General features: G+C 38.8%; 2 protein-coding genes across 2 annotated transcripts; both read left to right on the forward strand.

The window, feature by feature from the left end:
* The first annotated feature begins 4,450 nt into the window (after window positions 1–4,450).
* On the forward strand, window positions 4,451–8,906 carry LOC138051574 (histamine H2 receptor-like). The gene has a single exon (XM_068897805.1). It carries the CDS (start codon window positions 5,874–5,876, stop codon window positions 6,801–6,803), a length of 930 nt encoding a protein of 309 aa, XP_068753906.1. The 5' UTR covers window positions 4,451–5,873; the 3' UTR covers window positions 6,804–8,906.
* A 4,087-nt stretch (window positions 8,907–12,993) lies between these two features.
* LOC138050901 (melatonin receptor type 1C-like) lies at window positions 12,994–14,054 on the forward strand. The gene has a single exon (XM_068897155.1). The coding sequence runs from the start codon at window positions 13,146–13,148 to the stop codon at window positions 14,052–14,054; it is 909 nt and encodes a 302-aa protein (XP_068753256.1). The 5' UTR covers window positions 12,994–13,145.
* The last annotated feature ends 257 nt before the right edge of the window (window positions 14,055–14,311 follow it).

Here is a 14,311-nt window from a genome sequence, read left to right on the forward strand (position 1 = left end):
TACTAAAAAAAACACCCATATTATGTACACTCAAGAAACAAATTTCAAAGGGGTAGGCAGAGGACTAGATATAGACTGTATACAATGCATGCTCCTGTGTTTCTCTAGCCAGGAGAAGAACTTTTCCATGTCTAAAGCAATCAGTGGTGAGATTTCAATATTGCTGAAACTCTCATTTGCCCGTACTTGGAAATGTTAATTAATGTTCCTCTAACACACATTTGGAGGTGCCATGCACCTCTCATAAGGTTTAACAGGATTGGCCAAGAAAACAATAAAATAAACAACAGAAACAATGGCCTATTCCCGAAAACAATAGAGGTGGATGAGTCCGGGAGCAAATAAAATTAGAGGTTCCGAAGAGGTGGGTGACTACTGCACATTTGTACATTGTGTGGGTGAGGAATTTGCAATTTGCAACTTGTTGCATGTTGCTGGTTGATAATAATCACTGCTGTGACCAAAGAAACAATCTAGTTTGGAAACAGTAATGGTAGGAAAACCTTTCTAACTACTGCCCCAGACCCCATCCAGTTATCTGTAAACCGCTTTGAAGAATATAAAAGGTTTCAAATAAGTAGTATAAAGTTCACCAACACAAGTAGACATAAACAGTGCAAATTCTTTCAACATGCCTTTATTATGCCAACATTGATTGAAGACAAGGTTGGAAATGCTTGATTAATACAAACGTTTTCAATGTGATACTTTATATATGATACATTTTATAGTTATCACTGCCTAGATCAAAGAATACTACTTTGGAATATGTAATTTTTATTTATCTTCTCTGAGTAACTAATACTTTGTTACTAAAATATATACAGCAGCTTTCATAAATGTTCTATTGACCACTTTCAGTGCTAAGATGGTTCATCAAGATTGTAATTTATCTACAGTAAACAATTGTTCTCTTGTGCACTACCTAAACAAGAATTGAAATAAGGCCCCCACTTATAGAAAAACTAACACAGTAAGGAATGTAAGTGTTTAGACACAATAAAACAGGAACCATTTTCCCTGGCCAGGTACTGAGAAAAAAACATCATAGTTCAGTGTTTCAGCCAGAAAATTATACTTAAGGTCCAAAGTGGCCCCTGAAGACTTGTTTCAGGGGCAAATTTCTTAGGAAAGGGCCCAAAAGATAATATTTGGACCTTAAAAATTAGTCACCAGAGGTCTGGCATGAAGGACCTGGGTCAAGAACAATACAAAGGCATACAAGACAAAGTCAATGACCAAGGGTTTGTAATGCATTATATTTGGAGACACAGCAAAGCAAAAGGGTGGACTGATTTCTTTTCTTATGTTAAGTGTTAAGAAGCAAAGATCTTTCAATATGGCTTACTAGAAGAACATAAGGTGTCCTCAACGTAGCGAAAGGAAGGCAACTGAACTAGAATTTTTGGTCGCCAAGAAACAAATGTTAGTTGCATTGTACATTGTGAGTTCATTGGTGACCATATCAGTCGCAATTTTGAGCCTTGGGATGGTTATTAGAATACTATCCCTGGGTTAAGCCTGCATGCAGCCTTGTAAAAGTAAAGGGCTAAATTGGCCCTTTCTCCATTTCTCTGGTGGCCTTCTCTAAATGCAATGTCGGCACTGGCAGTAAGTTTTATACTAATAATATTTCTGCAAGAAGTCATGTGCATTGTATCAAATAATATGTATTTAATACCTATAGGCTGGCTCTAAAATTACTTTAACACCATCCAGACAGCAAAATACAATCATTTGACAACATAAATACCATATGGTAAAATCTAAAAATATTCACAAGGATATTTTCAACCTAAACTCGGCAAAAAATAAAAATATTCAATTCAGCCTCGGCCACCAAAACAATATTGTTGATAGAAAAAATAGTGCATTTGAAAATATTTGAAGTAAGCCTAAACCTAATACAGGCAGAAGGCCTATATTTAAGGATACGTGTCCAAGAAAATAGGAGCGATTTTCGGTATATTAGAACAGTGCTCTGTAACGAGCAAAAGCTCCTTTTTAGATTTGAAATTCGAACTTCTTTGTTTCTGTACGCGGAAAAACTAATTGCACATGAATACAGAACAACAAAAACAGCACATAAGACCACATGTGTTGAGCTGCATCTCGCTATAAGTTTACATGCTCGTTATATATATTTTCCCGCGCTTATTTCTGCTTCTATGGTATAGGTTACATCTTTTAAATATAACGGAAAAGATTCACCTTTCGAATCGTTAATGGCAGTCTGATATCAACAGCGCTTGAACTGAACTGCAATTCAACCTCCTAAAGCCCTTTCTTGTTCGTGTAAACACTCGCTACGTCCGCCATCTTTCTTTAGAATGTACTTAAACCAATCAGCGTGTTCGTATGAATGGGCTAATCAACAAAGGTGTTAGTTCAGCGTTGGCAAGGGTCTTCTCCAGACGAGATCGCGGAGGAGAAGACCCTGGGGACGAGGTTGTTACGCAGGCTAAAGGCCCGTTTAGACGGTTTCAACATTTGCTTCAACATGCATTCAACACTTTGTTGAACCAAATGTTCTGTGCGTTTGAACAGCTTGTCTAACATTGTTGAAAGGGTAAAAAATGTTGAAAGCTTGTTGAAAACGCGTTGAATCAAGTTTAAATCGGCTTAAACTTTCGTTTAACATCGATTTAACTTCTTGTTTGTTCTTGAAAAAGTTGAATGGTGTTGAAACCGATTTGAACACTCTGCTCAACAATTGCAGAACACACGCATGCTCACACCAGGCCGCAAAAGTCAATATGGCGTAGTTTATCTGGACGAGACAGACTGGTTTCTAGTTCTTAGTTCCTCACAATCAAATTTCGCGAAAGTGTTGGTTTCATTGGTTGGTGCAATGTTGGAACCGTTTGAACGGCCTCCGCACAACTTTGTCTTTGCGTCCGACATTTGCCTAAGATCCGTTCAACTTTAATTGAACGAATGTTGGTGAAATATTGAAACCGTTGAAACGGGCCTTAACAAAGTTGAGGGTGGTAAGAGGAGTCATTGGGGTAGGGTCTTGAATCACTCTTCGCGGAAAATAAAATAGCCTTTTTACATTTGTCACACAATTATTCTCGTCAAAATTTCAAATTTGGTCATTTAAGGACGGAGCCTACTATTGTTATTGCTCATACGTTCTGCGCATCTCGAGATACTCGGATTTCCTATCGGGGATGCTTTCTACATGTAATACAGGGATATTTTTGCGCGGTTTAAAATTATGCAGAGAAAGTAGATAGTATTATTGGTATCCAAAACGAAAATTGGGGGCAACCGTGCATTTTTCAGAGATAATTATGCTTCATTTTGAGAAAAAACGCCATACATGGCTTTGTATTTTAAAGCTTTTTACAAATAGTGTTCATGAATTATCTTTGAAAAATGCGTGGTTACCCCCAAATTTCTTTTTCGATTTCAATAACACTTGTTGACATCAACATTTCCCGCATATTCATAAAGCGGGGCAAAAATACCTTTGAATTAGTAGGCACCGTCCTTCACGTCGTTGCCATTTCTATGTCATGTTGTTATGCAAAGTACCACAAAAATTATGTGCTAAAATGCGTGCCGCACGTGCAGCACGATTATTTTTCCTCTTTTAAGCAATGATATTCTTGTTTTGTGGTCTCCTCGTTGATAGACGACCGCGTCGTGGATCATGAAGTCCCTAACAGATCACAAAAGACGCCAGAATGTTGTAAGGACATTTATCGCCTCGTGTGCCTTGTTTTTATTACCACATTTTGACGTCATCTGTGATCTGGCTATCATCGAATAGACGCACGGCAGCATGGAATCTATTTGTTAAGTATCAATTTTCTTCGGAATATTCCCATGCACAATCGATTGCATGTTGTATTGAATCGCTCATTTCGTTGATTTGTTGTCGTGGATTCTGACTTCTGATGCTGACACTAACAACTGTTGCTTTTGTTTTCCATATTGTGCGTGAATATATTTGACAATATATAATAATTAATATTAAAATATAACAACTGCTATTTGAGTGCATTTGACAAACCAAATTGAAATTATCTTAGAATAAAAGAGTTGAACCTCTACACTAAACTAGGGCAAATATACATCAGAGAATCCGATACTGTAGAAATGACAAAGGTAGTTATTAATGGCCCATGAAATTAGCAAAAAAAAAGTCAAACCAAATAAGTCACAGGAGAAATATATAGATGACGCTCTATAGAAACTTACTAAATATAACCAGGCCTTGGTTGTTCAAAAGGTGGATGACGCTATCCATTGGGTAAATCACTATCCAGCGGATAAACATTAGCAAAACCAATTGAGTTATCCAGTGGATAGCGCTATTCACCCTTTGAACAACAGGGACCAGAAGCCTAGATTCTTATTGATTACAAAACCTTTACTCACGTGATAGTGAGATTCTGGTGTTTGGATTGTCGACACAGGTACGTCATTTGTCGCTATTATCATCTTCGAAAACAAAAAAAGCGAATCTGAACTTCATTTGTTTCCGGTTCAAACGCTTTTTGTAAAAGAAGAAACTTAAAGGACATTCTTGGTAAACATTTATTCCTGCGGTCTAAAGCCTTTTCTGTCGATGTGGAGGTTCAATAAAAGTAATCGTTTGTTTATTTATTTTATTTATTTATTTATTTTCATGAAAAATGCTTTCTTCAACTTAGTCCGTTATGAAGCGACCTGCCAGTTAACTACGCCCCGGAGAGCTTATTTTGTGCAACGCTAGGCTACAACCAAGTAAACATACAACGATTTGTTATAAGCGTTGTATCTTGTATTTGTCGAGAGCATGAGTAGTGCTGAAAAGGTTACGTAATCATCCGCAAGTAATGTCTGTACGAGTATCGTAGTATTATGTTGTTGGTCTTAAAGGCTAATTTAAATATATGTGCCCATAGCAGCCTTGTAATTGCTTTTAAGGCTGCAAGCGAGTGCTGTGAGGGAAAATTGAACAGCAGTTTCTTTAAATTCTCGTTCTTTTTCCCCCTTGTTTTCTTCTTTACGTTCAAGGAATTGACAAAACCTGGAGTTAAAGAAGCAAACAAGTTGCGAAGAATTTATAATAATCTTTTAAAACCCTGGCTCTTTCTTAAGTTAACTGGCACTTGACGCAGTGAATTAAGTAGGTTAAAATGCGAGGCAATATGCAAGAATAATTATAATAAGAAACAGTGGCAACTGACGGCATGATAAGCTATGATAGGGCGCAAGATATGTTGGCGAGAAGTCTTAGCCTCATATTTTCCTGACTTCGATCCCCAATTGTTCGGCTCAGCTTTTTGTCTCGCGCATGTTTTGCTTACAAACACACCCGCTTCATTAGAATGGTTTATTATTACCGCCAAGCCTTCCAGCTCCCATGGAATACCGGAAGATTAAAATATCATACAAGTCGTATTTAATTAAAGAAAGTCACGCAAACTATTAGATTCATTGAATTACGGGAGAGAATGAAGACTGATTCAATGAATTGCGAGGAACAAGATGGCAACAAAAATAAATAAAAAATAAAAAAATGCGAACGTTATATTACGCGCATTGTTGTTCTTATCGCCAAACTATTCTTTAACTAATCGCTCAATTAAAAATCAAAGATATTGTTTTGTATTTCCTTATATTGTAATTGTTCCGTTTGCTCTCACACCTACCCCCATATAAGTTTTTCAATAACTCTATTTTTATGTTAATTCCACGAAAAAGGGGAAACACTTACTTATACTGAACAGGCTAATTTCCATGAAAAGAAAAGCTGATATAAAGAGATTCAGTTCCTCAATAACATGCTAGTTGAAAACTGAGAATGAAGTGAAAGAGAGACAACACATCCACTGTGAAATTGTTATTACTAGCTGAAGTCCAAATTCAATTCTACTATGAATAACAATTCGGAATATCTAGTTGGACCAAATTCCAATCTATCTACTAAAAGCTGTGATTTTCGTCAGGGGCACAGCATCGCCTTAATAACAACCAACATTTTGGTTGGGCTATTTGGAACAGTCGGCAACTTACTGGTTTGCATTGCTGTGGCATCCAATGCTCGTCTTCGCCGAAGCTCGAACTACCTTCTCTTCAGCTTGGCCATCGCTGATTTGATCGTCACAATGGGGTGTGAACCCCTTCTTGTCGTAATTCTCACAAAGATTTCCTTCTCCAACGACAGCGCAACGAACTTGGAAAACATCTACAGAATTCTATCCAGACTGTCATGCAGTGCCTCAGTTGTTCACATGGCTGCGATCAGCGTTGACCGTTTCCTGGCGGTAGTATTTCCCCTTCGACACGAAATCATCATGGGTAAATATGGATTGAAGATAATGCTGATTTGTTCATGGGGGTTTCCGATTTTGTTTCTAATTCTTGGTGCCGTTGTTCCACCCTCCTTCCCAAGAGGGTTCCTTGCTATCGGAACTTTTGGCCTTAGTTACTTTATAGTCATTACGTTTTACCTGTTGATCGTGGTGCATCTTTGCAGAATTAAGAAGAAACGAAACCAACTAAGAGCACGACCATTGTCCGTGGATGTCAATGCTCGCGTGGAAATTCGCGTGGCTTGCACGCTTGCCATTGTAATTGGTATTTTTACCTTGTGTTGGTTTCCACTAATGATTTCGTTATTCGGTGCTGGTAAATCGCTTTTAAAGCTACAGGGACCAGCGCACATGTGGTTGAGGACTCTCGCTCTATCAAACTCTGCCATGAACTTCCTCATCTACACTTCAAGGATTCGGGACTTCCGAGTGGCTTATGTTGGGATGTGCAGAAAAGTTCTTTGTCTTGAGCGAATGAAAAATGGCTCTTGATCTTTTTCCGGGACTCACCTATATCTAGGAAAGTTTTTTTGGCCTTCCCAACGTGCTTTTATGAATTGAGCCCTCAAACAGGATCAAGGAGCATAGCATTCGGTCAACTAGGAGAGAAGGATCACTCAAGAAATAGTTTCGGTCAGTCCCCGGGATCTGATGGGCTCCAGTTCTAACGAGTGGGACTGTCTAATTCGCCTACAGCAACAGTAACTTTGGTCGTTATCCTGTAGTTTACAAAGTTCAATTTTGAAACGAGAAATCACAGCCTTGTGGATAAGTCCTGTCCTTTCATTCTTGTTATTTTATTTGTTTAAGCAGGTTGAAGTTTTGGCAGCTATTTAGCTGAACAGATGTGGACCTGCTTTACCCACCCACCCATATACACACAGAGGACAGCCACAACACCAGGAACTTCATCCCCTACTCTTCTCGAATAGTGTGTAGGTTCTTTAACGGCCCATAGGGAACTAATGAACAAGGAAGTTATTTGTGAGGCGGGACCTCTGGCTTATCGTCCTTATCCGAGACGACTTGAAAGTCTAACCATTTGCGGATGTAATTACAAAGGCAACACTTTCTCCTCAGTTATTTAAAGACCCTGAGTGTTGGTCCGGCCGGAGTCGAACTCACGACCTCCCGCATAGCAGCCCGGTGCTCAACCAAATGAGCCACCGGTGCGCGGTACGTTTCGGTAAATTATCTGTTCGGGAGGCCTTTGATCACCTCGGATTTCGTTTAGGGAATTTTCAAATCGAACTTTCGTGATCTGAAAAAGGTAATGCCTGCTGTTTCTTTCTGATTGATAAAAATGTCTTTGTGACTACCGAAAAAAGGCCAGCTATGAGTTTTGGAAAGGATACAAGAGGGGGCGTTGGGATTTTTCGGTTTTGGCCATTTTTTAGACTGGTTTTTCGGCTTTTAAACTTCGGTTTTTTGGTTTTTGTGTCTGTTACGGTTTCGAGTTTTTTCGTATTTTAGCATTTGGTTTTCGATTTTTGGCCAAAATACAAGTGGTTTTTCGGATCTGGTATCCAACGCGGTTTTCGGTTTTGCTTGTTTGGTGTCTAGTTTCCTCAACCATGAGCGCGCGCCGCGGAAGCCAAACGCATACAGTGATGAAATTAATTAAGTTTAGTCTGCATCCTTTAGGTGCCACTAATGTATCAGATCGATTAAGGTTTTGGAAATCCGGGTCTGTAAAGATTTCGATTTTGTTTTTTTTGTATTTCATTTTCTGTTTTTCGGTTTCGGGTGAACTTTTGAGCGGTTTTTCGGTTTCTAATAGACCCCAATGCCCCTCTCATACAATACCTAATAAATTCGAAAAGTTTCAAGTTCCCCTAGAATAAGCGAAAATATAAAAGTTGTATAGCGTAGTCTAAAATAAACTTACAAAGCCTTAAAAGCACTCCGAAAAGCTTACAACTGTGTTTAAAACACTTACCTTGAGAGAAAACCGTCGCTGGGTGACCCTGTGAGAAGGGAAAACCGGAATAACCAAAGAGGAACTTCTCCTTTTTTTATTTTCTTTATTCCATCAATGTTCACTAGTTTTGTAGCTAACATTGCATTTAAAGAGTTTCGTGTCCAATCTGATATCGTTCTGATTGCTTAAGCATGTAGCAACCAAATTTAGTTTATTAACGAGTAATATTTGTATTGACAGTGCCATTTGTACTTAAAATTTAGAGAGCTTTAAATAACTCAAGACTGAAACATTTCTACAAAAGCAAAACTATTGTCAAATACTTGTGAAATGTTCGTGGCCAGTCTTACGCGGCGTTTCGTCTCGGCCAAGAGACTCTTCAGAGACCTTTAATTCAAAAATTAATACATATTAATTTTTTTTTTCTTCCTTCTTTATATACGAGACGGTCGGTCTCTTTGTTTTGTGTTTGTCTGTTGGGAAGATGTTCCGACATTTATCGGGAATGAAAAGTTACAAGCTTTGCTGTCATGACAACACAGATATTCCTCTGAAGGAGACGAGTGGTCACTTATCAGTAGTCGTTATTTTGAGAAGTTCGAAGTACGCCCCTAACTTGATTAATAAATTTCTCGTATTGCTTTCAACTTAAAATAAAAAGTAATTAAAAACAATCAGCATCCTCTAGTATTTTATTCTCACAATCAAAACTTGCAGGGAACGCGGGGAATGTTCAAAATGGGTCATTTTAAGTAATTGCTGTTGGCTCTTGCAAAATTAAACCAGGTATATAAAATAATTATAATGCAGCAACAAAATTTTAAGGTCAGTTTGCAAATCAAACTTAACAATAACAAGGATGTTGACTGCCATTGCTATGTGATCAATAGTTCTTGTAATTGTTTGTCAAACGTAAGCGGTGCTTTGAGCCAAACAAACGGCGTCTCGTATAATGTGACTCCTTCCATATCATGGACGAAATCACACACAGTTAGGATTCCAAAGAACTTTAAAGGATTACGAGCCGCCGTTTGTGTATTACTAGGAACTAAATCAGCCGTAGAATCAATACGACAACTAAATCCGAGGACCGAGTGACGTATTTTTCGTATGCAAATTGAGCAACGACACGGCACCACTATGATGGCACGATTCCCGACTTTTTTTGTTTGTATTAATTAACACCCAGATTTTATTTCAATCTCTACTATTTATATGTATTGTCTATATAATAAAAAAAGAAAATTAAACGTTAGCTCGAAGATATGAATTTTATGTTCTTGCCACTCAAATATACTGATTCATTGCCTTCTCGCCACCGTGTAATAGCCTCTATTTAAGCAATAGAGGACGCTTTCCGTGTTTCCATAGCCTCATCTAAACAAAGGGGAGAATTGGAAACTGATTCAAGTGTTTCGATATGCTGGTCGTGTAATGTCTGCGGGCCTATCCAACGCAGGGTACTAGCTAAGTAGCCAAGAGTAGTAAAGTATATTTTCATAATAAGGCAAGCCTCTTGCTGGCATTAGGATTCTACTCCACGAGAATTCCAAACCTTAATGCCTTTATCATTAGCTGTGTTGATAGGATAGGCCATTTCGTATTTTCTCAGAGTCAAAAGGGATCAGAAACAATAATAATAATAATAATAATAACAACAACAACAACAACAACAACAACAACAACAATAAAAATAATGATAATAATAATAATAATAATAATAATAATAATAATAAATAAGTACCAAGCTTTAAAAAGGGAAATTATAAGAATGTGGACATTAAGACAAGTGGAAGTTGTCCCAATAATCGTTGGCACTCTGGGGACTGAGTCAAAAAAAATTAAAGGAATTTTTGGAAAGATTGGAATAGTGATACCGGTGGAAGTACTGCAAAAAACGTCTCTACTTGGGACGACAATAATTCTTTGAAGCCTGTTGGACATTAAGGAGACCTAGGACCTGAGGTTGTGGGTAGCAACTGGCTCCTACAGTTAACCCAGCATAATACGACAGGCTGTGCGAAACTGTTATAATTATAATGACAACAACAATAATTAATATTATTATCATTCGATTGATTTTATCCTAAATTTTCATTGGCCGAGAACCCACCACGTGACCTGCAAATAACTACCTACAAACAAGTGTTTTGCTGCAAATAATATTCTGCTCATGCGCAATTGAAATCACGCTCTTGTGAGAAAATGGCAGATCAGCTCCCGCATGGGCAGCTCATCATTCCAGTATTGTGATCTTTTTGTCTATGTGGTGAATGATGCGGGTATCTATCTGGTTAGCACGTACTTCAGTGCTTTCCGCTTACACGGGGACATCCCAATATGCTCGATAATCTTCGTTCTCGTATAAGGGCTTGAGGACGACTTGGGGGTATCGGGGTGGTGTTCTGTCAACTAGGCAACATTCTTGAATCATCTCGAAGAACAGAATCTTGAGTGCTGAGTTCTGCCTCCATACGTAATTCGTGTGTGCCAAAGCAGAGCAGCCGGCTAAGATATGCGAAACACTTTCGAGATCTTTCATGCACATTCTAGACCTCAGATCGTCTTCTACCATGGAACCGATCTTTTTCCTTTAGTACATCCTAGTCGGTAGCAATTGGTTGTATAGTTCATGCATACTACCGGCTATGACTTGTGGGGGACAGGAGCTCCAGCTCTTTAACCATTCAAAGCACTTCCCACTAATACTGTCATCCTTACAACGCTCATTCAGCAGTTCAGCTGTTGATCTTCGTAATGATTTTTCTAGTGCATGGGGGTCTCGTTGCCAGCCACTCCGGAGCAGGAAGGATTAGGATGGGTCAGTTGCAGTGTTAGCCCTACTTGATCTGCATACTTGTTTGCGTCCTTTAATAAAGACTGGTGTCCACCTCTTGAACTGAGAGCATTCTTCGAACTGTCTTACAGCATCCATTGCTGGGTCATCGTTAGAATACAGCTTAATTGCTGCCTTGATCTTAGGGTATACCCCTTCTATAGATTGAAGACCCCTGAGCCTTTTTCACTTTGCAGGTAGAGCAAGTACTGTTGAAACCACTGGATGCTTACCACCATCGTCTACAATGATCTTCCTAGCTTCTCTGTCAATCCTCCTTTGCTCTGCAAGGGGCCACGTCTGTGTCCAAATAAAATAGCTTACCACAGGCAGTGAAAATTGATTAGATGCTCTCACTTGATTCTCATCTGACATAGGGCTTGAACATACTATGGACATTCGTTGTTGGTATATTTATGCAGCACATTCTAATGATAGTTTGTCTCCCTGCTTGACATTATCCAATACTCCGAGAAATTTATACTGTGTACCCTCTTTTAAGTGTTTAATCACCTTTTCTTCATCTGTGCCTTGCACCTGCTTCTCACTCTTGATGTTAATTAATTACTGAACATTTCGTCGAGTTCCATTCCAGACCAATATCTTTCATTGCATCTTTGGTGGTTATGAGGACGGTGTTGAGCTTACTTTCAGAGGCTGCGTAGATCTTAAGGTCATCAATATTCAATAAATTCGTGATCTTCCAATTTATTGGTTTCGATAACTTATAGCCATTGGTAGCTTTTAGTTTCCATGCAACGGTGTGTAATTACAGAGTGAACAGACGAGGGCATAAAGCTTCTCCTTGTGGTAACCCTTTGTTCAATCTGATGATGTCAGACTGTTCCTGACCTTGACTCGTTTTAGCAACGATGCGTGTATTCCAGCTGTCAGTCAGATTGCTTATGATATTGCATATCCAAAGAGGGAGTCGGTGATCCTTCATCATCTTGAGAAGCCACTTGTATGAGACAGAGTCATAAGCTTCACTCACATCCATCGATGCCGTGCTCAGGTTACGTTTCCCTCTGTGGCAATCTTGTGTCACCATTCAATCTATCAGGAGATTATTCATCGTACCACTGCACTCTTTCCTAGCATCTCTTCGTTCTTTCTCCATCAAGCTATACTGTTCTAAGTGATTATCAATAATAATAATAATAATAATAATAATAATAATAATAATAATAATAATAATACTACTACTACTACTACTACTACTAATAATAATAATAATAATAATAATATCATGAACTTTAAGTGTCAACTGTATTTAGCGCTGCGGCAGAAATCAAACTGATCACCTTATATCAAAGTGCAGGTCAGACGTATCAAGTTTTTTTTGTGATATTCTGATCGCATGATGTTTTTACTTGCATGCGTATTAAACACAGCATGCTGTACCTATAAGTAGCCAAGAAAAGTAAATCATTTTCATGGTAACATGATACTACCGTGTCACAAAAATACGTTTTTCAATTGCACATCTTATTGAATACTGACACTGAGACCTCGCCTCGACCGGCCAGCGATACTTGGACCTCAATTAAAAGCGATAAACGTCGCTCTTTTTCTTCCTAAAAGCACCATCGATTGGTCACATATTTTAAAAACCTACTTTGGGATAAGACTCCCAAAAAATCCTTACAGAACATCCTTCTGATTTGAATAAGGTCTGAACGTGTTTTTCAGTTTTGCTTAGTTAACAAATTGTTTATTTTTAGGCAGAAGTCCTTGACTTTGTTCTCAATTTAGAGTTTTAGAATAATCTTGAAGCTCCCTTTGTTTCCTGTTTATGGCGCATGACGGTTTTGTATTTGAAGGTCCAAAAATGGTTATGTAAGCGCAAAAACACTCAAAGGAATACTTAAAAGTGATGAAAACCCAATATCCCTTCTTTGTATTGATTTCTTAAAATGAAAATGCAATCGCTACCGAATTAAATATCCGTTTGCCGAGGCATGAACGCTGATCTCCGTCTCTACTACACTAAGCTACAACTGTAGCTTCGTTTTGGTTTAGTGACCTAGTACCATCGACTGCAAAAACAAACTGAAACAAAACTACGGATTGAGCCATGAATCATTCGTTAGAAAACACAACAAATTTGTCATTTGAAGATAACTGCTCTCTTTCATTGCCTCAAGGTATTGTACTGATTGCAGCCAATGGTTTAATCTGTGTTCTTGGTACAATAGGCAACTTGATGGTTTGCGTGGCTGTTCTTGCAGATCACCGTCTGCGTCGAAGCTCTAACTACCTACTTTTCAGCTTAGCAATTGCAGATTTAATTGTTGCAATTATATGCGAACCTATCCTTTTGGCAAACTTAGGGAGGAGAACGTTCCTTCAAGACTGTGCATCAAGGCATCTGGAGACCGCCTACAGTATTTTAGCCAATTTTTCATGTTTTGCATCGGTTTTGCATCTGGCGGCCGTCAGCGTCGACCGTTTCATCGCTGTGTGCTTCTCTTTACTCCACAGAACTTTGATGAACAATTGTGGAATATATACCATGCTCTTCGTGTCATGGACAATCCCTCTGTTATCTCCTGTATTACGCGTCGCACTTCCATCGTCATTCCCTTCAGCCATTGTGGCATATGGGTCGTTTGCCTTAGGTTATGGCATCATTATTTTGTCTTACGTGATAATTGTTGCGTTTCTGTTTTATAGAAAATGGAAAACAAGAAAAATCAGAGTTCAGCAACGATCGCGAAATAGAAATTGGTGCAGAGAAGTGAGAGTTTCGCGCACGCTTGCCGTGGTTACTGTTGTATTTACGATGTGCTGGATGCCCCTGATGACTGCTTTGTTTGCCACCGGCAAGCCACTTTTCAAATTGAACGGGCCTGTTCATATGTGGCTTCGTACTCTAGGTTTGTCTAACGCGGTTATGAACTTTGTGATTTACATTGTCAAGAGGCAGGATATCCGTAATGCCCATATCAAAATATGCAAAGGCGAGGAAATGTGTTGCTCCTGAATTGCCTGTCTTTGGGCAAAATCTAAGACCGTCTTCAATTGTATCGAAGTAAGTAAGTGTAGCGTTCACACAAGCAATGAGTTATTTCGTGCATCTGTCACAGGTTAAGAATTCAAACTTTCCACTTCCGGTTCTCGGCAAAAAGTACTGGGATCGATAAATGGTCAAGCAAGATGGTCGGGCCCATCGATGGCTGGGAAATTGCCTCGTTACTATCGAAAACACAGTGTGTTATGTACCGGCTTGCATTGCAATAT

This window comes from Montipora capricornis, chromosome 6 (assembly GCF_036669925.1).
Source record: "Montipora capricornis isolate CH-2021 chromosome 6, ASM3666992v2, whole genome shotgun sequence".
NCBI classification, from domain to species: domain Eukaryota; kingdom Metazoa; phylum Cnidaria; class Anthozoa; order Scleractinia; family Acroporidae; genus Montipora; species Montipora capricornis.

Excerpts from the sequence above, each read along its gene's own strand:
- LOC138051574 (XM_068897805.1), top strand. The coding sequence starts at position 5,874 with ATGAATAACAATTCGGAATATCTAGTTGGACCAAATTCCAATCTATCT.
- LOC138050901 (XM_068897155.1), top strand. The coding sequence starts at position 13,146 with ATGAATCATTCGTTAGAAAACACAACAAATTTGTCATTTGAAGATAAC.